Source organism: Paramisgurnus dabryanus, chromosome 2 (genome assembly GCF_030506205.2).
Source record: "Paramisgurnus dabryanus chromosome 2, PD_genome_1.1, whole genome shotgun sequence".
Lineage (NCBI taxonomy): Eukaryota > Metazoa > Chordata > Actinopteri > Cypriniformes > Cobitidae > Paramisgurnus > Paramisgurnus dabryanus.
The window spans coordinates 45,125,800-45,153,000 of record NC_133338.1 but is presented as its reverse complement, the minus strand read 5'-3'; the positions used below and the strand labels follow the sequence as shown (position 1 = coordinate 45,153,000).

At 37.6% G+C, this 27,201-nt stretch overlaps 2 protein-coding genes across 3 annotated transcripts in view; one reads left to right on the top strand and one right to left on the bottom strand.

Annotated features, from left to right (window-relative positions):
- The first annotated feature begins 218 nt into the window (after positions 1 to 218).
- LOC135778593 (uncharacterized) lies at positions 219 to 7,157 on the top strand. The gene is made up of 6 exons (XM_065288994.2): positions 219 to 925; positions 1,031 to 1,399; positions 3,473 to 4,368; positions 4,745 to 4,808; positions 5,034 to 5,187; positions 6,738 to 7,157. The coding sequence occupies exons 1-6, from the start codon at positions 328 to 330 to the stop codon at positions 6,859 to 6,861; spliced, it is 2,205 nt and encodes a 734-aa protein (XP_065145066.1). The 5' UTR covers positions 219 to 327; the 3' UTR covers positions 6,862 to 7,157.
- Positions 7,158 to 9,760: 2,603 nt separating this feature from the next.
- sema4f (sema domain, immunoglobulin domain (Ig), transmembrane domain (TM) and short cytoplasmic domain, (semaphorin) 4F) overlaps positions 9,761 to 27,201 on the bottom strand; it is a 69,117-nt gene continuing 51,676 nt past the window's right edge. Inside the window, exons 2-14 of one of the 2 annotated variants that reach the window (XM_065288996.2) lie at positions 23,064 to 23,209; positions 19,724 to 19,783; positions 18,412 to 18,510; positions 17,934 to 18,045; positions 16,308 to 16,427; positions 16,037 to 16,191; positions 15,764 to 15,945; positions 15,501 to 15,642; positions 14,925 to 15,147; positions 14,718 to 14,827; positions 14,436 to 14,575; positions 14,185 to 14,231; positions 9,761 to 12,573 (exon numbers count right to left, since the gene is read on the bottom strand). In XM_065288996.2, coding sequence (XP_065145068.1) covers positions 11,810 to 12,573; positions 14,185 to 14,231; positions 14,436 to 14,575; positions 14,718 to 14,827; positions 14,925 to 15,147; positions 15,501 to 15,642; positions 15,764 to 15,945; positions 16,037 to 16,191; positions 16,308 to 16,427; positions 17,934 to 18,045; positions 18,412 to 18,510; positions 19,724 to 19,783; positions 23,064 to 23,209 — 2,300 coding nt within the window. In that variant the 3' untranslated portion in view covers positions 9,761 to 11,809. Of the gene's footprint in view, positions 12,574 to 14,184; positions 14,232 to 14,435; positions 14,576 to 14,717; positions 14,828 to 14,924; positions 15,148 to 15,500; positions 15,643 to 15,763; positions 15,946 to 16,036; positions 16,192 to 16,307; positions 16,428 to 17,933; positions 18,046 to 18,411; positions 18,511 to 19,723; positions 19,784 to 23,063; positions 23,214 to 27,201 lie in introns of both variants that reach the window. The other variant, XM_073812923.1, reaches the window with a different exon arrangement.

The following is a 27,201-nucleotide window of genomic DNA, read 5'->3' as shown; positions in this document are numbered from 1 at the left end:
CGTAGTCGTCACAGTCAGGTATCATGGCGGTAAATGTTTGGAGTAAATAATTTATTAAAAATACACAGAACATATCAGGTATTTTTCTATGAGTATGTCTGTAGTAAACTTTAATGAGATATTTATTTAGATTATTTCGTTTTTATCATTTTGTGTCAAAAACAGGAAGTTCGCTGAATTCAGTGACTTTTATTTTGAAGTATTTCCGGTCTCCAGATTTACACTTCGTTTACGCAGGTAGAATGGTTACGCCGCTGCTAATAGTTTTGAAATAGACGTTAAACCTTTTGTTTTCTCTTACCAAATAAAACGATCTCTTTTTATACCATGAACCCTCGCGAGAACGGGATTGGGGAGGATAATGTTATTGCAGGAAGTATAGAAGACGCGCTAAAAGTCGCTCTGCGCGGCGCGTTTGAGGTCGCGATGGAGATCGCAGTGAAGGAAACCAGCAAACTGATGGCTCAAGTGCTGCAGGATGTGCGCGGTCAAATACATGACTCCCGGCAGGAGAACATCACCCTCAAACTAAGACTACAGCAGATGCATGCTGAACAAGGAAACTCACCAGAGCAAAGCAGAATAAACTCGGACTGTCTGAGTGCAGATACTGATGACTCGTGCCCAGAAAAGGAGCTTAAAACAGATCACATACAACACATAGAAGCAAGTGATCAGGATCTATCATCATTTCAGCCTGTATTTACACAGGTCCTGGTGAAAAATATTAAGTCAGAACCAGAGGATCCAGTCTTAGATGGCAGCTCTGGTTCTGATGCTAGACCAGACTGTTGTTTTGACCAGAGGTCTAATGAGGAATGTGGGCTAGACAGAATATCCATGCCCCAGTCTAAACTGTTTTGGAGACTTGATTCAGAGCAGCTACACAGTGAGACAAGATCACTGGATGAAGGACCAAGCCTAGGTAATGATAAAAACTATAGTCCCAACATGCTAAATAGTCATTGTTTGTGTTAGTTTTTGAGATAGATGTACTCTATTAATGCATTTTTGTTCTTTGTACATTTAGGTACCTCAGAAAATGCTTTTTCATTCGATGGCTGTCTATCTTCTTTATCCACACCATTTGATCCGTCAGAACACAAGACTTCCATCCTCCAGACGCTGCAAAACTGTAGAGACCAACTGAGGACAAATCTCCAATCCAGCCTGTATGTTTGTCAATTATGCGGTCATTCGTTTCATAGTGAAAATAATCTACATAATCATAACAATAGATATCACAAGACTGTACTAAAGACGGGTGACCACGAAACCAGGCCAAAAAAGGAAAGACTGGTAGTTTTTGCACCCGGGTCCAGCCTGTATCACTGCAGTGTGTGCAACCAGAACTTCAGTTGCCAGCGAAGCTTAAGGACTCACACAGAGATACATACTGGTGAGCATTCATACACCCTATGTTATGTACAGCTGAGCTTTCAAAATAAAAAAAAGTCTGAAAAATAGTGGTGACAGTACCATATTAATATGAAGGAATATTCAATTTTTACAGGTGTATTACCCGCATTTTTAATAACACATTGCGGGAGCAAAAACATTTAACCGCAAAAGATGAAGAGAGGCAAGCCAGACGCCATTAAATGAGTTTGTCATCACATGAGTGTTACTGTCTCATCTTTTTTTACACTTTTTTTACACAGTGTTGTATTTTTGACTAATATTGTTTATCTAATTTTAATTATAAAACGGTTAGTTCCAATTCTTGATTCTGATTGGTCAATAGCTGTGCTTTATTCACAATAAAACACGGTTATGACCGCTTCACCCAACGGTTCTATGTACCATTGCGCCCACCCACACGTATCAGTTTGAGAACGGTTTGTTGTTTTTATTTGAACTTTAATGCATATTGGAACGTGGTTGTTCATGGTCAGGGACTATTTTGTCTAGCGAAAGGAATGCTTTTATTGATTTAACTTCATGAAAGTTGCACTAATAATTTTACTTAATATTGTGTGGTAACCGTTTTATAAAAGCAATAAGGTACTCGAGGCAAGTACTGTATTGTGAATAACGCCCTCAGCCGTTACTTATTCACGATACAGCACAGCCTCTCGTACCTTATTGCTTACGCATACAGCGCAGTGTTGTATTTACTGGATGTGCAGAGTTGTTCAGCTTGCCCATTTGCAGTGGTGGGTTTGCGGCAATCGTGCCGCTCAAATCGCGTCATTTGCATCGCCCCATCTTTTTGCGCCTGTTCACGTCTTTTCATTAATTTGGTATGTATTCTACTTGCGCAAATCGTTAAATTTGCATTTGCGAAGCATTGCGTTCCTCGCTCTAGATTACTCGTGGGATTAAACTTTGTGTGATGTAAATTTTTCCCTTGAATTAAATATTTTCAACTTGCACGAAGACGCTTTGAGACAAATAGCGCGTGTTTTTGCGGCAATCGCACAATTTAAATGGTTTCATTCACATCGCCCCAATGGGAGTTCATTGAATTCGCGTTTGGAGATACACCTTTACCGGTCCCGGGGTGTTAAAGATGCACAAAGTCTGCAAAGTCTTTTCAGCTTGTCACTAGAAATCGCTTTTTCTGCACTGCAATTGCTCTTTTTTATTTTCCTGAATTTTGCCTAGATATTTCGGAGATAACTACGGGGCCCCTAAGAGGACATGGAGCAAAAATTAAATTAAGTTTAATTTCGCGTGCGCACATGAAACTTTCGCTTTTCTTTACTTTTATTTACTTTAGATTTATTTACTCCAATGTCACCTTAGGGGCTCGGTAGATAACAGACAAGAAGTTATAAAATAAAAATTTCATGAAAACCATTAGGGCTGGGCAAAAAAATTGTTTTTTCGATTAATCGTTTTTGGAAACGTGGTTGATTCAAAATCGATTTTCAAATAGCAGAATCGATTTTTTTTTCTTTCATATTTATTTCCGCAAACATTGAAAATAAGATTAACGTTAATCTTATTACTAGTCTTCTTCACTAGATGTCACCCTCTTTTTTGCCTTGTGCATTGTTACCAAGGAGCGAGAGGCAAGCCTGTCATTCATTTTTTCAGTGCTTAAAATAGTGTTTCAGGTGCTTCATCGACGTTGATGCCACCTTCACATAAAAAGTCAGAGGTATGGAAGCATTTTTGATTTCGTAAGCAAGCCAATGATGATAGTGTTGTGGCTTTTAATTTCTTTTTATTAATAACCCACTTGTAAACTTCTGTTCACTGTTCTTTTTTATTAATATAGTATTTGTATTAAATCTATATTCGTTGAGTTGAATCGAGAATTAAGTATAAAAACCGACCGGAGAACCGGAATCGAAAATTGAATCCAGAATCGAAATTGAATTGATTTGATAGCTTGTGAATCAAAATCGAATCGATCTGGAACATCTGAATCGATACCCAGCCCTAAAAAACATATATTCTGGGAATCTGCTTGAATCCTATAAAATGTAACATTCATTTTGGTTTATATGTTATATATCCATAGAGTCACATGATGTACCTGCTTCGATAATTCTCCCACTGGATGTTCATCTGCAGCAAACATCCCCTTCGTCATCTTGTCCCGTTGAGTATTCCCCATGCTGTGAGGTTTATGCTGTTCCATGGCACAAAATGCCATCAAACCTCATGCTTGCCATAAGTAAAAAGAAAAGACCAAAGCCTAAAGAGAGAAGAGAGCTGGTTCGCATAGTCATTGATGATGTATTCAGTAAAGAGGGTAAAAGGCCTGGAAGAGCAAAACTGCGGGAAATTGCCAAACGGATTGTAGCGCAATATCCCTGTTCTTTTCAAGACAGAGACCTCCAAGAAAACGTCATTGGGACAGGATACGATACTCTTTTTATACAGTTAGAAAACAGAGTTGAGAATCTTCGTCGGCCATCGACCAACAGGTCAGCAAAGAGACCAGCAAATGATGAAAATGCTTCGAGAAAAAGATCCACGCCTTCAGATCGTTATGGATGTGTGGACTGGCAGCCTGACATTGAGTGTACATCTGAATTAGAAACGAAAAGAAATGAATTGAAAAGTGCCTTCAAAACCAAAGATCTTCAGGACTCAAGTGTTCGAAAATTGATGGCTGAAACATATTGCATCCAGCGTGTGACAATCAACAAAGGAAGCACCGTAAACACAGTTTTGGAAGAGTGGCCGTATCTGTTTGAAGCCGATTACCTGTTTGATCATACATGTACCCTTCTTGGCTTTTCGGTGCAAAATAAGCTTGCAGAGGAATTGTCAAGAAAAGGAAAGACCATCATAGACTTTCTTTACTCGAAAGGGATGAAGATGCAACTAGTTGAAGAGCCAATACAGTTGATCACTGCCATTGCAAAATTCTTCAAGGAAAACCCTGATCATCTTTTCTACCAAAATGAGGTATGTGTTTTTGTGTTAAAAACACATTTCTTTATCAGCAAGAAGATACTTTTGTATTTAAACAGCAGATAATGATCTTAGGGCTGAGATGATAAATCGTGCCATTCTGCTTGCTATGCTTCTCAGTGAATTATGGTGAAGTGCCGCGTTATGCAAGCCAGAGGGCGCTCTCGTGCAGAAACTCAATATGTGCCGCAGAAGTACTGCACTGACAAATAAAGCAGGAAAGGCCCAATGTATAAACCCCAAAAATTTATCTTCCAAGATTTAGGATTATTATAGTTGGTGTTTATTTATGATGTGTTTTCTGAGAAACAGCTTATGCATCAAAAACAGGTCATGGTATTCAAAGGTTTTTATTGGTTTTCTTTTCCAGCAACAGGACTCAACTTCTGCCGATCTTCCAAGCATTCCCAGCACTCCTTGCATTCTTATTATGGGTTTGTAGTATATCACTTTTTAACATATTTTCTTGTGATGTGTTTTTCACATTGTTTTGCTTTTTATTTTTATAGGTATTGCTGAAGATGAATGCATTTTTTTGTTATAACCAGTAGATGGCGCAGTTGTTTGAGCATGGAAGATTTAAGCAGCTATATTTAGAGTGGTTTTCTTTAGATGCAATGTTTTCCTTTTGTAATACTGTCTAATGTATTTTGTTTAAGGTGATGGGCTATTCAAGATTGCTGTTGATCATGAGGTTGTTAATGACCACATCACTTCACCCATTGTAGCCCTGAGCTACACTTTCTCTTTGTTTTATGTCTTAAACATAAAATACCCAAAAGAGATGGCACTTACCCTGGAATTCATACAAAGGTAAACAACACATATTTTGTTTTGAAATATTGTAGGCCATATTGTTGTGTTGCTGTTTATTAAATTGAACGTTGTTGAATTTTTCTTTCAAAAAAAAAAGTGATTCTATTTATTTCCAAATCCAGAATGTCCCTACTTTTCTCAGACCACCCTTGTAAAAATTCTGGTCGATTTACCTCGATTTTTTTATATATTTTTTTTGACAAACAACAAGGCCATGCAGTAATTCAATTGCCGTGTTAACCAGATCTCTAAATATAAAATGGGAATACTTCAAAAATAATTCTACACATCCACTGAAAAGCACTGTATGGGTTACGCTCTGGTTCACGTTTATTCTGCAACAGTGAAGCATATTTCTTGCTGACATTTTAAACATTGACACCTTCATAACTGAAATGATGAGAAGTATAAAGTGATGTATGAAAACAAAGTGATGGTTGACGTCTAAAATGAATGATATTGAAATATGTTTTTATTTTATTAAAGGACAAGTTCGGTATTTTACACTTAAAGCCCTGTTTTCAGATTGTTTATGATGAAATAGAACGGTTTTGACTGAAATTTGGACATATGATGTTGTTCTATCACCTCCCACCTCTACAATGGGTTTAATGGTGCACTGGAACAATCCTTCCTAAAATGCATTAAACTTTCGTTTACAAAGACGTGAAACTTAACGAGTGGTCAGGGGTGTTCACTGATATGCTCACACAAAAATCGCTGTAAAACACCCAAAAATTCTCGGGACAGCATCATATGTCCAAATTTCAGTCAAAACCGTTCTATTTCATCATAAAAAATCTGAAAACAGTGCTTTAAGTGTAAAATACCAAACTTGTCCTTTAAGACTAGTTTAATATGCCTAACTTGAACAACTGCTGACAAAAAAGCTTTGCTGATTGTCTTTATTTTCATGTACATTTTTACACTTGTCTTTCATGTTATTCTCACATTAAACAGGCTAAGCGGAAGACATTTATCTCGCTATAAGCTTTAAGTGAATGGGTTGCAACCATTCCATGCCACACAAACAACAATGGCGGCCTACAAATTTAAATATATTTTTTTATATTTTTATATTTTCAATTATAAAAAAATACTTTAAGATGTCAAATAAATCTTTGGTGTCCCCAGAGTACATATGTAAGTTCTCGCAAAAAAAAACATAGATATTTTATTATAGCATGTTAAAATTGCCACTTTGTAGCTGTGAGCAAAAATTTGCAGGTTTTGGACGCGTCCTTTTAAATGCAAATGAGTTGATTTCTGCACTAAACGGCAGCGCCGTGGTTGAAAAGTGCCGATTAAGGGGCGGTATTATCCCTTTCTGACGGTTTTTTATAAACTCAAACGATTTTTATATGAAAATGCTTTCGTTTTATGTCTCTACGAATTCTCTTGGGTTCATAATTATGGATACTCAAAAAAAAATTTGTGAACTTTCTTGCTGTCAGAGTGTGAAGAGAGTATTCAAATCATAATTCAAATACTGTATAGTGTCATTCATTTAATTACTTGTGTACTAAAACATTTTTCATTTCCTTAAGAGTTTTCCTGGGAATAAATCCTGAACGTGGGTCAAAGGCTCAGATGAAAGGAACGAAACGGCTACACATTCCTCAAAGACTGCTGAAGTTGTTGTATGAACTAAACAACTTTGAAAATCCATAGAAAATTTAAGTTTTTTTTTTACTCAAAACAGAACTTTTTTACAGTGCATTCATGGAATTAATGTATGCAAAAAGATTTAAGAAATCCGCAGGTCTAAAATTCTACCAGATATCACAAAGTCCTGCAGTGGATACATTGAACAAATGATGGTGCTAAGGTGTTATATGTCCAAACCCTTACGTTATGCTTGTTTCCTTGCGGTTTTACACAGGAGAGTTTTCCCACTAGATACAGAATACAAAAATATTGGCACCCTTGGTAATTATGAGCAAAGAAAGCTTTGAAAATAAATCTACGATGTTTCTCTTTTTGAGTTTTAGCTTAAAAAAATAAATTCATTCTAATGGGGGGGGGGTACATTATTAAAGAAATGTTTTTCTTTAATACACACTGGACAAAATTATTGGCACCCCTAGAAATTTTTATGAATAAAAAATCTTTAACAATAACACATACAAAATGCATGCAAACAAAGGTTTTAAGTGTATCATTGAATTGTATATACTAAAGATAGGCAGCAGCTATCAGGCATAGAGGCCGCATATCTTACACAACAACATTAAAGTTCATTACATTCATGTTAAATAACAATATCATTTGTATTTTGATTGAATAGTTTGTGACATTTCTAAGGTTCCTTTATACGTTGAATTTTGTGCTCAAACATAATGTAGATCATTTCGTTTGTGAACATTAAAGACAAACTCACTCAAACACTGCATGGTTCATGGATCCGGATTGCATTTCTTTGCACTCCCAGACACAGCAGGAAGTAAATTTGTTAAAGTAATGATTTCACTGCAATATTACTATCACACACACCGAACAACTCAGAACCAATTGCGTGCATGAGAGAAAGCCTGCTGGTGGGCTTTGTCTTTATTTCAGACAGCAGGAGGGCTGTCTGCACATTACTTTCAGCTTCATTACGCATTTCACATGCTTTTAGCTTCATGAATAAAATATTTGCTCCTGCAGTACTGTTGTCAGTCATACCTGTCTGGAGTATAGATATGAGAGATTATGCATAACCCTGCATCAAAAATAAGCATTTAAAAGCCTCATGGCCTGAGACTTAGAAGGACTTTGACAGTCCCAAGACTAAAGGTATTGTGCAGGACTGTAATCCTGCCTTGGATAAATGACATTCTGTAGAGTTTAAATCCAAGTGTGCTTTTAAAACCTTGAATATTTACAGCAAATGGAATTCCAATTAATTTATCACTAGTTTTAAAAATGTCCCGAATACACATAGGAAATACAATTATTTTTTAATTAACAGTTTTAAATGTGTTCACATACTTTCATAATTTAATACTTAATAATACAGATTGCTAAAAATATTAACTTATTCTAAAAAATAATACATTTCTATATTGTCATGATTAAAAGGTACCTTTTAGAGTACACAATGTTTTACAAATGTAAAAAAACCTTTTTTTTTGTGACAATAAAATTCATTAATACAGAACATTTAATTTCCCTTAAATTCATGGATTTTGCATGGGCAGCTAAGATGGAAATACACTCAATATACGTTTGAAGTGGATGAAAACATTTCATAAAATTGTCGTGTTTTAAGTCGTGTTTTAGTCACAAAAATTGTGAATTATTATTTGTGTCCATGACACGAAATTCTGCTTTTTTCGTGCCTTGAGAATGAATGTCTTTTTCGTGTCACTCACATGAATTTCTATAAATATTTTTTCGTGCACGACATTCTTTTCGTGTCATTTTATGTATTGTTTTCTCATAGTTTTTCCTATTTTCTTACCATTGTCGCTTGGGGTTGGAATCACTTTCTGTTACATTTTTAGACATCCTAACCAAAACCCCAACTCCAGTCGACAATAGTTTAAAAATATGAAAAAAAAGGAAAAACAATACTCGAAAAAGAAAGTCAATTTATAGAAATTTGTGCGAGTGACTCAAAAAAGACATTTGTTCTCAAGCACGAAAAAAAGCTGAATGGACACAAATAATTAATAAAAAATTTCGTATAACACGACTTTCTGTGATATCATGTTGCAATCATATTACAAAAAATATGTTATGGATTTCTATAAATAGTTTTTCATGCCCGTTGCACAACATTCTTTTCGTGTCATTTTTTTGTATTGTTTTCTCATAGTTTTTTCCTATTTTCTTACCATTGTCGCTTGGGGTTGTAATCACTTTCTGTTACATTTTTAGACATCCTAACCAAAACCCCAACTCCAGTCGACAATAGTTTAAAAATATGAAAAAAAGGAAAAACAATACACGAAAAAGAAAGTCAATTTATAGAAATTTGTGCGAGTGACACGAAAAAGACATTCGTTCTCAAGGCACGAAAAAAAGCTGAATTTTGTGTCATGGACACAAATAATTAATAAAAAATTTCGTATAACACGACTTTCTGTGATATCATGTTGCAATCATATTACAAAAAAATATGTTATGGATTTCTATAAATAGTTTTTCATGCCTGTTGCACGACATTCTTTTCGTGTTATTTTATGTATCGTTTTCTCATCGTTTTTTCCTATTTTCTTACCATTGTCGCTTTGGGTTAGAATCACTTTCTGTTACATTTTTAGACATCCTAACCAAAATACCAACTCCAGTCAACAATGATTTAAAAATATGGAAAAAAAGTGAAAACAATACACAAAATGACACGAAAATGAAAGTCAATTTATAGTAATCCGTGCGAGTGACACGAAAAATACATTCGTTCTCAAGGCACGAAAAAAAGTTGAATTTCGTGTCATGGACACAAATAAATAATCAAAATTTTCATAGAACACGACTTTATGTGAGATCATGTTGCAATCATATTACCAAAAAATTATGTTATAGATGTCTTGTTTACAGTGTCTGTGATTCTTTTAACTTAATAAATAATAAAAAAATACACTTATTTTAAGAGGTAGTTTTTATTTTATTTTCCAAATAGCATCACAAGGCATTCACACATACAGCCATTCAACAAACAAACACCTCCAATAAATGTTTAAAAAAAAGAAAATGTACATTTATCTTCATCATATATAAATTATAAAAATAGAAACTTAGAATACAACATATCTGTACATCAATGAACATATTTCATTATTCAAAATAAACAACCAAGATCCTGCGACACTAAATCATTTGTTATTTTTATGAATATTAAACAAGTTATTGATAAAAGAAACTGTGGTAGATTGCTAGGGCGAGGGTTTGTCTCAAACAATCTCCACAAACTGACACAGGAACAGAATAAGGATTTGGAGAATTATGATCATGGGGTTACGTGTACCTGTTTATTAGTCAGTGCAGACTAAGATAGATGTCAGAAAAGTGACATATTGTACATAATCCAGGGAGTTACCTTCACTTTGCTTGGTGTAATGTTACAAATATATGTGAAATAACAAATAAATAAATACAGAAAGTAAGACAGATTCAATGTTTTTTATATGTCAGTGGCATTTAAAAATGGCTATCAAGCCCCTAAGGTGACATTAGAGTAAAAAAATCAAAAGTTGAGTTTCATGTGCTCACATGAAACCTTCATGTGCAGAATTAAAAAAAATTTTTTGCGTGCGCACACGATAGTTTCACGTGTGCACGCAAAGGTTTCACGTGCACACGCGAAACTAAACTTTATTTAATTTTTGCTCTATGTCCCCTTAGGTGCTCCGTAATGGTCAGCATCAAAGATGGGAGAATAACTTAGGAAGACTCCCCCTAGTGGTGAAAGAGAGAATAAAAAACTGATAAAACTCCCATTTTCTTGTATAATATTCACAGATATTTACAAACATTATTATGGCTACATAAATATAACACTCTTGTAGGAGTGCTTTAGATTACTCGGTAGCCCCTGATTTATAATTTTTATATTTACAAATTTACTTGTCTCATGCACTTTCCATAGATAAATACACCTTCAAAGAGGCACATTCTCTGTCCTTAAAGGGAAACTTTCTAAACAATCAATAATCTCCTTCATTTGATTCATTCATGCTACAAAGAGATGTCCATCATCATTTTGTAGTCCTGGTGGTCTTCATTAAACTGTGCAGATTAATAGGACGTGCTACATCTGGTCCCATATGGACGGCAGTGGTATGATCGCTTCTGAATTGACACCCCAAAACCTAACCAGCCCCAATTCAGAGAAAAACAACAGGAATTCTCCGGCAATGTGGCTGAATCGTTTGGCCGTGACAAATCAAATTCACAGGATTGACATGTGACACGTTTTATGTTCCTTTATAGGCCACAACTGGATCATGGTTTTGCAAGGTCCCTAGGCTCACATCTTAGGATGCCTATACTTTGTTACTTGGACTGAGAGAACTGAAAGCCATAACCCGTATGCCACAGTACCCACCAGTAACAGTACTCCCATTATCGCTTTATTACTCAAGCAAAAATGTAATCATGGTTCCGATATATGTCATTAATTTGCTCCTGAGCTCCATCAATCACACAAAGCCCTTGTTATTGATGCACATCAAATCTGGTTGTCTGGTCAGATTTGACATGGCTCTGTGCTTCTCTGGTCTGCAGACTTATAAAGGTCATTTTTGCTTTTAAAAAAACCTTTTAAGTACTAGTACAGAAAAGAGGACAAGCACACAGAACTACACAGACTAGTATGATAGTAGTATGACTGTGTGTGCATGGCTTTGAGGATGGACCGGCAGCTCATTCTTCTGCAACGCATGCAGAAATGGTAGGATACACAGAGATCTACACTTCATGTACACTTGAAAGTACGGACTTAATGGAGTACAGCAGTAGAGGAACTTCTAGCACATACTGTATGATTGTGTGTCATATTTATTTGGAATGTATGTTGTCAGTTTCTCTGATTGTCTGCTCTCATATCCACACTTGGAAAACACAAAGAAAATTGCCTGTGTTTATGAGCATGCGTACTTGGCCTTATGCGAAACAAAGTGCATGTTTGTCTTTAGATAGAGCTCTCCTCACATTGTGCCAGTGGGGCTCCTCTTGGAAGTGGCAGCTTGGATAACTCCTCCTCCAACTCACTAAGGTCCATCCCAAGTTCCTCCTCCTCTCCATCTGGTCCCGCCCTTTCTCTACCGTCCAGTTCATCGGCCAGGTTAACAGCCGACTCCTGCAGTTTTAGTCCACTTGAGTTGGTGTAAGTATGCAGGCTGTTGCGGCCGACTGCGTGCATACTGTGTCCGTTCAGAGTACCGTTCCGTTTTTCCGTTAAAGGAACGGCTTCCGAAAACAGACTGGCACTGCTCGGAGACTGGGGAGTGTCTGTAGAAGGAAGCAAGTCTCGTCCCTTTTCTAAAGTGGAGGATGAGTGCCCGCCACCCCTCTTGCCACCCTTCCGCTTGTTAAACATAAATAACAATATAACGCCAAAAATAACACCTATAATGAATAAAATGAAGGGTAAGGCCAGGAAGTGACGGCCGCCAGCAATGGCCACAGTCTCCCCAACTCTGGGGTTGTCGAGAGTGAGGTGGTACGCTGCTTTGCGACAGGGTGGCTGATCTCTTCCTACTTCTTCGCATAAGCAAAAGTAGTTGCCCAGGCTCTCCGCCGTGACCTGCACCTCTAGGTCATAGTTGTGGCTGCGGGTTTGGCTAAGTGGAGGAGATTCCCAGCGGCACGGACGTGGAGACACTTGCACGCAAGAAAGCAGAACGCGCAGACCCTCTACAACACGCATTTCTATTACTGGTGGCGAGCAATGACCTACAGAAAATAAGAAAATGAGTGTTAGACAAAGTGATTTATGAATATTTTAATACAAAAATGTAACATATTGTGGTTTTAAGCGTATGCTTCCAGATCAAAAGGTTTGTTATGGTTACTATTTCGCTCAAGTGAACATAAACTTCACTGTCTGACACAATATTACTGTACACAATACATTTAATCAAATGCCCACATCATCCAAGATGTTTTTGTCGTTTTTTTTAGTCGAAAATAGTGTTTTTTTGTTTTTTTTAGGAAGACATTCCAGGATTTTTCTCCATATATTGAACTTTAGTGGACCACAACAGTTCACAGTTTCGCTGCAGCTTCAAAGGGCTCCAAACGATCCCAACCGAGGCATAAGCGTCTTAACCAACGAAACAAGCATCGTTTTCACCAAAAATAAAAAGTACTTTTAAACCACACCTTCTTGTCTTGCACTAGCCGTGTAATGCACCAGTGCGACCTTACATATTACGTAATCACATCGAAAAGTCGCGCGTTACATAAATGAAATGGAACATTTAAAACAATAAACTGTTAGTTTTTAAAAATTTTGCCCGAAAACGGCAATCGTTTTGCTAGGCAAGACCCAGACGTTGGATTCACACCAAACGCGGTAGAGGCGGCAAAAACACACTATTTGCGCATAGTTGGACGCGTGAACATTTTGAGTTTACTCGCTTCATTCGTGCTTGAAATTGTAGTCATTCGAGACATTCACACAGAAATTTGCATCATGGAGGGACTACTGCGACTCTGCTCGCTTTCTGTAATCACGTCACTACTAGAGCAGGCTCCTGATTGGTTAACACTGCGTAATTTTCCGCCAAAGTTCAGATTTTTCAACTCGAGCGTTTCCCGCAGCAACCAGTGTTGGGGAAAGTTACTTTTTAAAGTAATGCATTACAATATTAAGTTACTCCCCAAAAAAGTTACGAATTGCGTTACTTAGTTACGTTTCATGTAAAGTAATGCTTACGTTACTTTTAAGTTACTTTTAAGTTACTTTTTCTTACTTGGTTGAGGCTTGATGTCTTTCAGGGCTTGCAGGTGTTTTTTTATGATTGAAAAAAGGTCAAGGCACAGAGTGCGTTATTCTACGTTTATATGTTCAGTTTAATTCAGTACATTATTATTTTTTTTAATGTAATTCATTAAACTTAAAAAAAGTAACTTGCATTACTTTTTAAAAAAAGTAACTTAAATATTAATGTGTACATTTATAAAGTTATGCGTTACTTTACTCGTTACTTCACGTCTACCGCTCGTGCTAAACGCCTCATTCGCGCTGCGAGACATCCAGACGCCGAAAACACGTCTTTACATTGACTTAACATTGAAATCATTGCGCCAGACGCTTCAATTGGTGTGAATGCAGCATTATGCCTCAGTTTAGAGCCCTTCAAAGTGGCATTAAAAATGAGGTCCATGAAGTCCACTATATGTAGAAAAATCCTGGAATGTTTTCCTCAAAAAACGTAATTTCTTCTCAACTACACAAAGAAAGACATAAACATCTTGGATGACATGAAAAATAATCAGATTTTTTTTAATGAAAGTGGAAGATTCCTTTAAGGAGTTTTTGATTGTTTCCGTCAGACCTACCTTCACCATTGTTGCACTGGCTGACCAAATCTACAACGTCACCGGGTCTGAAACACAAATGTATCTCAATGTAACTTTTATGTTAATAGTAAAGATGCATTAATGTATCAACGCTGTATCATTTTTTCCCTAAAACAGACACAAACAAGACAAGTGTTTCTTTTCGAAAGGAGAAGCAATTGAAATATTAAAGGAATTTCATTTGTGGTTTTAATCTCATGAGGGTGTATATATGAGTGTTTGTGAATTACCCTGCCATAGCACAAGCTTTATGCCTCCACACACAGCCAAGGACATGGGCACGTGCACACGCTTCACAGGAAGTGTACGGTGAACAACCCACTACTGGTAACTTCACCAACGAGAGAGGAGAACCAACCAGAGCCTCATTCTGTAGCACAGAGAAAGAGAGGGTGAGTTATGCATTCAGTTTTTGGGGGGAACCAAATTACAACATTAATTACAGTCAAAGGTACATAACTTATATTTACCAGTTAAAGAAACAGACCACAATAAACCATTTGTGTTATTACCTCGTATAACATTATGTTATTCACTGGCTCTTGTGCAGAAAACAAGCTGATTTCTTCAATAAGAGTTGCATTCGGGCCAACTACAGCAACTTTGTGTAGCTCTCCACGATCTATAAATGCACACATGTATACATATGTTACCCAACATAAATAAATACTGTATTAATTCACACACAATCACGTTATTTAAAATATATTTTTCCTTACCTGTTCCAAGATACAAAACAGTGGCCGTTTGTTGCTTAAAACCATTGGGTGCTGTTGTCAAATTAACAGCAAGTTTAGTGTATGTGATGCCATTCCTGATCATCAGCGGTGCTGCCACCACACTGTTCTCCATGAGCGGGTGATCCCTAACAAACGTCAGCACTTTATCCGGCAGCTTCAGGCTGGACTCATAGCCCTGCTGCTTCAGAGCACTGTTTAAACACTGACACAAAACACAAGGCATTAAGAAAGGCCAAAGTCAAGATAAACATTCAAGGCCAGATTGAAACAGATGCTTTTTATACATGATATACCAGTGGCCACTCGTGACTGCTCTTCAGAGCGGTGCTAAATCAAAATATGTGTTCGGAGTGTCATGTGTGTTGCTTGCGTTTTCAAAATATGTGTTTGTTGCGTCATGTGAACCATGTGCATCATGTGTTTTGTCAAAATAAGTGCCTGCTGCACACGCGTCAAAACCGTTTCTGATAAAAGAGACGCTCACGTTCACAAAATACAGAAGAGCATGTATCATTAAACATGGTATTGTGTGACAGTGAGTTTGCAGCTATTTACTTGTCCTGGTCGTGGGGTTGGTATGGGCTCTGGGTTAATCCAGTTCTCACAGCTCTTCTTTAGCTCTTTATAGGGACCATTCATCACCTTTGTGATCTCCTCCAAACTGTACACACACACTGCAGAAAGCTCCTCCCGTTCCCTACACATCAACACAACGGTGGTCAGAAAGTAAAAAAAATTGTGAAAAAAATGAGTAAGAGCACGCTGAGAGAGATGAGATCAGAAGAAAATCAGATCAGGTGTGAGATAAATCGATTTACCACTGTGAGGTAAATATCCCATAAAAGTGTGTGCTTCTGGGGTCTCCAGGCTGGTGCTGTAGAGTAAAGACATCTGTCAGAACGTTAAATCGCTGTCCACTTGCTCGATCTTCGCACACCAGCTGGGCCTTCAGAAACGTTGTCCACCTTTTCTGCAAAGTTTTCATACCACCTACATCAGACTGTGAGAGAAAGTGGGAAAAGTACAGTTACATAACATATCTTATCAACTGAAAGCAGACTTCCTCTGAGGAAAACAGATTGGATTATTACCTTGCAGACTCTTGCCACTCTGGGAACTTTGACTTTAGTGTAAAGGTCATACTCTTTAGCCACTTCAGTGAAGAAGAAGTAAATTTTATCATCCTCACCGGTGGGGTTGTTCGGCCCATTCTCTTGGATGAAGGCAGAACTGACAAACTCTGGATCTGTGTTCAAAAAACAAGCAGGGTGATTAAATCATGTTAAAAAGTACACTTTTATTTGGTGGGTGTGTTCAGAGCGCATCGAAAAACAGCGTGTACGTTTGTGAGGAGTGTCTTACCACTAAGCCAGTTGATGGATTGTTCAACCCGGATGCGTTCCTGCTCGATGCCCGTTGCCCTGGAAATATCATACATTGTGCCAAGGAAGTTACTAGTGGCGGCAGTATAAAGAATCCCTCCTGAAAAAAAAAAGATTTGGGATGGGTTATTCTTTTATTTGAATAAATATTTGACCTTGCCTGTAAAAACCCAGCTAAAGTCATTTTTTGTGATTTACTGTTTTCTACATAAAATCATCCTATATAATGTAAAGAACTTAACCTTGATATCTTTAATATTGACTGAGTAAGGCCATGTAAAAGATTGAAATCAATTTAAAATGAATGATTGAAACCAAACTGATGCTTCTAATCTCATGAGACTGAAATACGAGGATAACAACATTTGGTTCCAAACTAGCTACCCCCTACTGTGTGATCGCTGAATTTGGGTCATATTTGCAGCTGAAGCGTTTTATAGAAATAAAATATCAATTTATTTTTCGATGTTTATGCAAACAAATCAGAGTTTTAAAGAGGACATTTCACAAGACTTTTTTAAGATCTTTGGTGTCCCCAGAGTATGTATGTGAAGTTCTAGCTCAAAATATCATATAGATAATTTATTATAACATGCAAAAATGTGCCGTTTTTGGGTGTATCCTTTAAAATGCAAATGAGCTGATATCTGCACTAAATGGCAGTGCTGTGGTTGGATAGTGAAGATTAAGGGGCGGTATTTTCCCCTTCTGACATCACAAGGGAGCCAAATTTCAATTACCTATTTTTTAACATGCTTGCAAAGAATGGTTTACCAAAACTAAGTTACTGGGTTTTTTTCACAATTTCTAGGTTGATAGAAGCACTGGGGACCCAATTATAGCACTTAAACATGGAAAAAGGCAGATTTTCTAATACGTTCCCTTTAAACCTAAAATGGGTGCCAAAATTGAAACCTTATACACAAAAAGTAAAAACGTAAAACATTTAGTAACATTTAGTCCAGAGGTTGATGGGTTATTGTGAAATATTTTTGCAAACAGAACAGTGTACTATATACTATCTATACTATATATTTTAATTAAAATGACCCAATTTTACATGGCCAGGTCATCCTATGACAGATTGCTTGTGCTGTGCAATGCAGGTCATCTTTGCCAGGTCATAGCTAGGGGTGGGCCGATCCGATATTCAGTACCGATATTACTCCGATATTGTCGAAAATGGCCAGATGGAATATTGCAGAAGTCGAGGAGTACAATCCGATCCAATACCAACACGGACCTTGTCATGGCAACTTGACTTGCTGAGCAACATGAATTTGCACAAAGTTGCACTTTAAATTGTCCAAAGTTACACCTTAAATTTAATTTTGAATTTTTGTGCTTTTTTCATTGAGTCTTGATTTTGCACAGTAAAACGTTTGAGTTCTGTAGTTTTTGTACGACTAACAAATGTGTTATTTGCAGCTTAATTGATTAAAACGATAGAGATGGTATTGAATCGGTATGGATAAATACTCAAGGTTGTTGTATTGACATCGGTATCAGACATGAAATAGTAGTATCGGCCCAGCCCTAGTCATAGCATACATACAGTTTTCAAGTGTTTCATCGATATATTGTAATCTTTTATTTAAATTCACACCTGCCATAACAGCAGTATAGCGCTGAGTGGGTTGAAAGGGGCACTTTCCCTTCCCCGTCTCCATCTTCACACTACCATCCTCAAGCTTCTCCAGTGAAAATGTAGAGATGTCCTACAGACAGCAGAGCAAACAGACAATAGTTACTTGTCCATTAATACATTAGAAACTGGTAAAACAGGACAAAGTGGGGAGTAAGAGAGAAAGAGAGAGAGAGGGGGGAGACTACAGTAATACAGATTATACTGGTACCATCTAAATATTCAATTAAATTCAATTAATTTTTTTATACACACACTTACAATAAATATACACATACATCCTCCTAAAGTATGATTTTTTTAACCCTGACATATTGTTGTATTTGATCTATGTGTGTGGTACACACACACACACACACACACACACACACACACACACACACACACACACACACACACACACACACACACACACACACACACACACACACACACTTACAATAAAGACACATTGGGGGTCGAAAGCGAAGGTTCCACAGGCATATATCCGTCCATCTTCCGAAAACTCAAGCAGGCGGACGTAGTTCTTGCAATCGTCCTGTGAGGGGCAGCAGAGTAAAGAACACACTCAAGACAGGTGCACAAACTATTGTGTCATAATGTCTAGCATCAAGGTTATATATATAAAGAAATAACTAATAAAATAAAAAACAAAGACTTCTATTAGAAGAACTACTTCTGTGCTTTTCACTGCTTCTATTTATGTAAAGCTGCTTTGAAACAATTGACTTTTGTGAAAAGCGCTATATAAATAAAATTGAATTGAATTGAATTGAACTACTATTAGTAATGACTAGCAAATTCTTTAAAATGTAAATAGCAATTATGTATTATTAGTAGATATAATTTACTATATTTTATCAATTTATGAAAAACGTATGTATTAGATTACTCAAAAGACTAAAAATCATATTCTGGAAATTTTATATATCTTATTGGCACGAGGTCCTTCACAGCTCATATGGATATTGTGTGGGTGACTTTAAACCCAATGATGTGTATATTTCTGTATCTTTGACAGTAAATCGTAACCAGAGCTATATCCGAGACCCCCGGACGTTTATAGTAAGACCCCCCTCCCATGGAAAGCGTAGTAAATCGATTGTGATTGACATGTCACAGTAGGAATAAGTGAAGGGCAATTTATAAAACACAGAGCACTTTTTTCCACAAATGTATGCAGACGTTAATGCAAGGTGAATCCACTTAGATTGAGGTTTTTTAGACCAAACCTTTTTTGGTCCTTTAAAGAACATGAATATATCAATAAAGATTGAACCATGCCATATTTATCAAATGTGACAATGTTGTAGATAACAGCCACATACCTAAAGGGTCAGTCATCTCAATCCTTCAGATCTTTCTCTTTCGCTTTCTTTCCTTCTCTTCAATCACTACACAGCTTTTGTTTGCTTAATCACACCCTTTCTGACCCTCCCCCATTGAGGCCTCAGCCCACCTGTCAATCATCCACAAGCCCCTCCCCCAACATATGCATGCTAACCACAGATAATTGAGCTCATTAACTCTCTTACATTTGACCCATGTGTCGCTCTTCGCAGAGAAAAATTGATAGAGAGTTTGGAAATTAAAGTATCACTACATCTTAAAAATATTCTTTAAACCAAACAAAGCAGGCAAATGACTCATTTCACATCCATACATCATTTTCTACCTTTTCAGAAAATGAACAAAATTGCCTGCTATTGTGTCAATAACGTCCCACATCATCTTCATGCACAAATCCTCACCTTGGTTTTTCCCTTGGCAACACAAGAGTTTCTCTTTTCTTCTGCAACACTCCACTCAATCTACATAGATATTGAGAGAGAGAGAGAGAGAGAGAGAGAGAGAGAGAGAGAGAGAGAGAGAGAGACAGAGAGAGACAGGGATAAGTACTTCAGATCCCATGCATGTTAAAAAGAAGCTGTGTCAGGCCTGAATATTTAAAGATTGTTTGGCGTGTACAGTGCCACTGATGATAAAAAGACGAGAATGTTCAGAAAGTTTTTCTTAAAGGAATAGTTTGGCCAAAAATGATATTAAAGCCATGATTTACTCACCCCCAAGCCGTCAGAGATGCATATGTCCATCATTTTTCAGATGAACACATTTTCAATTATTTTAGAAAATGTCTTCGATCTTTCAGTTGCTCAAATGTAAAGTTACGTGGTCCACCTCCTTCAAGTCCAAAAAATGCATTTGTACTTTTTTTATGAAATCCAAATGGCTCCAGAATGATAAAGAAAGGTCTTCTGAGGGTAATCTGTGCGGTGTTGTTGTAGAAATATCCATATTTAAAACTTTATAAACAAAAATAACTAGCTTCCGGTAACGCCGCCATCTTAGTCGCGTTCGCATTCAAGATGAGAGTGTACGAAGTTTGCGGAGGTGAGTACACTACGCTGATACTCTCTCCTGAATACAGAGGAGTCTAAGATGCAGACCCTGTAACTTTACATTTAAACAACTGAAAGATCTAAGACATTTTCTAAAATAACTGAAAATGTGTTTGTCTGAAAAATGATGGACATATGCATCTCGGACGGCTTGGGGGTGAATAAATCATGGGTTTAAATCATTTTTGGGCAAACTTTCCCTTTAGTTATTTAATTGTCAAATAATTTGGGTTAAAGGTGCAATGTGGGACTTTTACATAGATCTAGATGGAATTCAGTCATGTGACCTTTTACGTCATGCCGCCATCTTGAGTACCTACCGAGTACCAGTAGGCTACTGACAAGCATTGGCTAGCTTGCTACGATTTACGTATTTCTTATCTTTTACTGTCTATGATTCTTACGGATACAGTAAATGGCTACGAAAGACAACATGTCGCACCTCGACTGTCATGAAAAGAAACGCTACTTTAAAAAAATATATCTTGGTTAGAGTGTGATGCCTACTTGATCCCTGGTACGTTCTTCCAGCCGCTGTTCGCTGCTACCGAACTACCACTATTTTACAACATAAGAAGGTGCGACACAACATGAAACTTTGCTCGAAGTACACATGAACGCGATCATTGAGAACATTGTTTGTATACACAGAGTTTACTAAAAAGAAAGGTTTTGTAAAATTGACTTTGGCTGTTATGGTGTCCGCTTGCCATCTCTGCCAGACGTAATTAATCGATTTCCGAATGCAAATAAATGAATCTCATATAAGGCTCCTTTTTGAACTAAGAAGGTCAATATTGTTTGTCACTTGCGATAAAACAACGAATTATCCGTGCATTCATATGGAACTATGCTTTAGGAGCTATCAATCTTTACTCTCCTCCTTCCTTATGTCGCTTTCGGAGATCGATACATCTGGACTGGGAAGATGGTGGCAAGCGGAAGCCAAATCAACCAAAGTCAGTTGTTCAAAACCTTCTTTTTAGTAAACTCTGTGTTCACAAACAATGTTCTCAATGCTCGAGTTCACGTGTAGAGACACAGAGGCGAGCAAAGTATCATGTTGTGTCGAGCATTCTTAGTGTTGTAAAAATAGCTATTTTGATGCTCACAACATATTGAAGGCATAGCTTCTAGTTCTTTTGCGACCACTTCAGGTACTCAAAATGGCGGAAGACAAGTGAGTGACGTCAGCTGAAACGCGTCTATATACACTAGATGTCGCCATGGGATTCTACACGTTAAGCATGCGTCAAAACCGCCGCCATCTTGGAACGAGGGTCTTGTTATAGGAAGTAGCTAGGTAATGCTACTATCTCTGCCTGTATTTCGAATTCATGGACAATGCCGGACTTTTGTGCTGCGTATGGATGTTAGGCCTACTAGCACTATGCATTATATTTAGAAAAAGTAGATTTTCTTAATATCAAAAGTTTACATTTTCTCTGGACTCAATGCTTAATACATGTCTAACCATTGGAACGAACAAAAAATTGCATTCATGATGATTTATGGTGATTTTATTTCCGTTACACCTTTGCCTACAATGATGCTGATGCATGGCTACCCTATTTCAAGATGGCGGCTCCATTTGACGCTTTCGTTCCAATGAACTGCCGTAGCCAAGGCGACATCTATTTTACAAATCTATGGGACTTTTAAAGGCATCTAGTGGTGAGACTGTGAATTGCAACCAACAGCTCAGTCCACAGCTCACCCATCCGAAACGCTTAGTGAAGCTACAATAGCCACCACAGGACATACACGTCAACTTTTGAGACAACATAGTAACAAAACACGCTCTTTAAAACAGTTTGTACATTTATGGTTTCTGTAGAAACATGAAACTTGAAATGGTGACTTCCATGTAAGGGGACCAGCGGTGTATGTAAATAAAAACGTCTCATTCTAAGGTAATAAAAACATAAAAGTTTATTTTGTAAGGTCTTTATATGCCACTGACGAAAGAGTTATGTATATTTTATTGGATTCTGTTAAGAGATCCATCTAAAAGTCCCACATTGCACCTTTAAAGTAATAGGTCTTTAAATGCAATCTCTTTCCGTTACAGCTTCCGACGATTTTGTATATAGTGTATAGAAATATAAAAAACCTCATGCCCACGGGTACAGCTGTTCATATCAGTAAAGGAAATGACTTATCAAGATATCAGTGCTATGACATCATCACAGTAGCTTTCTTTCATCTTTTATCTAATATTACATGACACATAACTGAGTAATTTAGCTTCCAGACAATGAGCAAAGTGCAATGTCCTGGGCTCTGACACATACTGTGTGCGATGTGCTCGGGGGTAAATGGACGTAAAGCCACATTAGAGCGTGTGATACATTTTGACCCTGATAAGAGGAGACACTGAGCTGCTGGGCGAAATGGGAGGGCCGTCGGGAAGGGTTAATTTAGTTAGTGAGCTGCACTAGCGACCAGGAATGAGATCATCCTTCTTAGCTTGATGAAAAGCATTGTCTTCAATCTTGTTAGGCTGTCTATTATGACGACTCGAAGTGAGTGTGTGCAACTTGATACTGTAACTTGGCACAGACATTTTTCATTGGACCAAAATGGCAAAGCTAAACTCATTAAACACTCTGGCGTCTGTGTTCCTCTTTAATAAGGAAATATAAAAAAACACAAGCTATAATTTTAACAGCAGAAGAAAATGAGAACTCACCATCTTCCTCTTTGAAAAATCAGCAGTATCCACGGCAATGACAGCATCCCGCGCACCGAGGTACAGCATCCCGGATGAAGCATTCAATAGGAAGGTGCTGAGGTTATAAATGCCCCCAAAATCTCGGGAAACCAACTTAGACATGTCTACAGGGAAAAAAACAGAAGGTTTCAATCAATCTCACAAAATCCAAGTAACTTATAAAAACAGACACACAATAGCATAAACACGTGCATTCACACACACTTTGAATTTTCATAACATTAGGCTCATATGCCTGGAGCAAATGTAATAAACTGAGGGCGAGAAGGGAAAAACTGACCCTAAAGAAAAGTGTCTACCCAAACACAAAAATGATCTGTGTGAGCGTCTTCAAGCCATTAAACACACAGACACATTATGTTCAACATGAATGCTCTTTCTCTTGAGCGGTTCAGGCTGTTAATATCCTGTCCCCAGTTTAACGTCTGACCTCATGAGGACATTAACTGCAGATCTGATGTGAAACAGAAAGGCTGGCTGGTTGTTATCAGTGGCCCTGTGACCTTCAACATATCTGCAGTTAATCATGTGCATGCATGCATGGATCTGTTTGTGTGTTTTTGCTTGTTTGTACTGACTGTGCCAAATAGGATCTAAGCCCATGTGATCAGATTAATTACTTCTATGTAACCTCTTTCCACACAGTCACCACTAATGCAGGGCAACTCAACTTTGCAGATCTCACTTCTAATTACCACACCAACGAATTTCAATACACTTATGGCCTAGGTAATGACAACAAAGAAGACTGTGTGCTTCCACCCATCAAGAGTTTGATTACATGAGTCATCATTATGCAAAAAACTAGAAGGTTCACATGTGTCTTAATTCACACACACATACACACACGCACACATACACAGTATCACACAGTATATTCAAGGTTACAAAGTAGACAATACTGAACATTACTGGCATATATTCTTCAATTCATGCTTGTGAGGCGAATAAACAAACATCTGATGTCATTACAGTCAGGATTGATTGTGTTCAGCAGAGGTATGTTAAGAACTTGTTTACTGGAAAGCATAGTAATGATATACAAAAGTGACAGTAATGAATGATCAAAATAAATCTGTATGCTTTAGTCAGCTCTGTTTTACTAAAAATAAGCTGGAAGGACACCTGAAGTTGCTTAGACATGCCGCGTGTTTGCACGCATATGCCTATGAATAATACCAATACTTAAAGGTATAGTTCACCCAGAAATGAAAATAATGTTATTAATGCCTCACCCTCATGTCGTTCCAAACTTGTAAGACCTCCGTTCATCTTCAGAAACACAGTTTAAGATTTTTTTATATTTAGTCCGAGAGCTTGTTGACCCTTCATTGAAAATCTATGTTCGATATACTGTCCATGTCCAGAACGGTAATAAAAACATCATCAAAGTAGTCCATGTGACATCAGTGGGTCAGTTAGAATGTGTTGAAGCATCGAAAATACATTTTGGTCCAAAACTAACAAAAATTATGCAAGACTAAAGTCACGTGACTGCAGTGACGGGGATGACGTGTTATCTTCAGACATGTTTTGTTACGTTTTTTTTTTCAAACTTACAGCGTGCTTCTCCCTCAGACGGTAAACGAAGCCTGGGGGCACAAAAAAAACAGCTGGGGTGCACCAGATAACACGTCAGCCGTGTCATACGTCATCCGCGTCACTGAAGTCACTTGACTTTAGTCTCGCGCATGCGCTTCACACCAGACGCAGAAGAGAAGACAATGCTGAATAAAGCAAACTTTTTGTTATTTTTGGACCAAAATGTATTTTCGATGCTTCAACATATTCTAACTGACCCACTGATGTCACATGGACTACTTTGAAGATGTTTTTATTACCTTTCTGGACATGGACAGTTTACCGTACATAGATTTTCAATGGAGGGTCAGAAAGCTCTCAAACGAAATCTAAAACATCTTAAACTGTGTTCTGAAGATGAACGGAGGTCTTACAAGTGTGGAACGACATGAGGGTGAGTCATTAATGACATTATTTTCATTTTTGGGTGTACTATCCCTTTAACAGACACGAGCAGGCTTTAATTTGGGTATGTGTCTGTTCCGTAACTTCCTGTGTCAAATCAGATTAAAAAAGCAATGCCTATAGCGTACATGTCATCGAAAGATGCAGCAATATGTGCCTGAAACATATTTGACATTATGCAGGAAAAGAATCAAAGGTACTTGTGGTGAGTGCGCGTGGGTCGCATAAATCTTAATGCAATGGACGTTTTTTAAAGTATCTGCAGTATGCAAGAAATGCTGTATGCACTACAAAGACAGCATGTGACATCAGTGGGTCATTTAGAATGTGTTGAAGCAGCGATAATACATTTTGGGCCCAAAAAAAAAAAGATGACTTTTACGCAAGACTGAAGTCACATGACTGCAGTGACGCGGATGACGTGTTATCCTCAGACATGTTTGCAACCCTTTTTTTTTTCAAACTTACAGCGTGCGTCTCCCTCAGACGGTAAATGAAGCCTGGGCGCACAAAAAAAAAACAGCTGGGGGCGCACCAGATAAAACGTTAGCCGTTGTACATCATCCACGTCACTGCAGTCACGTGACTTTAGTCTCGCGCATGTGCTTCACAACAGACGTGGAAGAGAAGACAATGCTGAATAAAGCAATTTTTTTGTTATTTTTGGACCAAAATGTATTTTCGATGCTTCAACATATTCTAACTTATGTCACATGGACTACTTTGATGATGTTTTTATTACCTTTCTGGACATGGACAGTATATCGTTACTAGATTTTCAATGGAGGGTCAGAAAGCTCTCAAACTAAATCTAAAACATCTTAAACTGTGTTCCAAAGATGAACATAGGTCTTGCGTGTTTGGAACGACATGAGAGTAAATCATTAATGACATTATTTTCATTTTTGGGTGTACTATCCCTTTAACAGAGACGAGCAGGCTTTATTTTGGGTATGTGTCTGTTCCGTAACTTCCTGTGTCAAATCAGATTAAAAAAGCAATGCCTATAGTGTACATGTCATCGAAAGATGCAGCAATATGTGCCTGAAACATATTTGACATTATGCAGGAAAAGAATCAAAGGTACTTGTGGTGAGTGCGCGTGGGTAGCATAAATCTTAATGCAATGGACATATTTTAAAGTATCTGCAGTATGCGAGAAATGCTGCATGCACTACAAAGACAGCATGTGTGTCACAATCTGTATGCACGCACAAACACAGATACCCACACAAACACGCGCGCACACACACACAGGTACTTGTCATCTGATGACTTCACAAGAATGCATCAGCATTTTTCCTCAGTCACCAAACCAGCTCTTAGATTTCTGAATTAATGCCTAAAGACAAGATAATGCACAGACTGGTGGTTTGTTTGATTGGTTTGTTTGTGTGCAAAAGTGAAACCACAGGAAGTTGTGCTTTACAAAGAAAGATATCTGAAATTACAAAAAAAATCCAAAAATAAACAATAAAATAATAGCAAACGTTCAATAGCTTGCATAAGGTAGAGGTTGTTATCAATTTGATTAAATAAAAAACTTTATCTACATAGAAAAAATGGCCAAATGAAGATAAAATAACTTTCTATAAACAAAGTTCCAGCTCAAAAAAAATTTATGGATAATGTTTAATGCAGTACAATGGCACATTTTTTGTATTAAGTTGTCATTTGTAACACATTTGTAGTATTTCCAGTCTTCTCTAGCTACATCTCACTCAATCTGTGCCTCACAACCTGCCAAAAAGCCCCACCCAAGGCTGATTGTCACTTCCAATAAGTGTCAAGCGAAAAGGAAAAGCAAAATTACATAGACGTTTGCTTCAGGCAAGGTCCTGCCTAAATGTCCTGTGTCACACTGCTTCCTGTCCCTCTAGGTCAGTGTTCTTCACTCCCAATCCTGGAGAGCCGGTGTCCTGCAGAGTTTAGCTCCAACCTTAATCAAACACACCTACCTGTGATTTTCTAGTGATCATGAAGACACTGATTAGCTTGCAGGTGTGTTTAATTAAGGTTGGAGCTAAACTCTGCAGGACACCGGCTCTCCAGGATTGGGAGTGAAGAACACTGCTCTAGGTCCTACCGAAAATGTCCATCCCCCACTGTG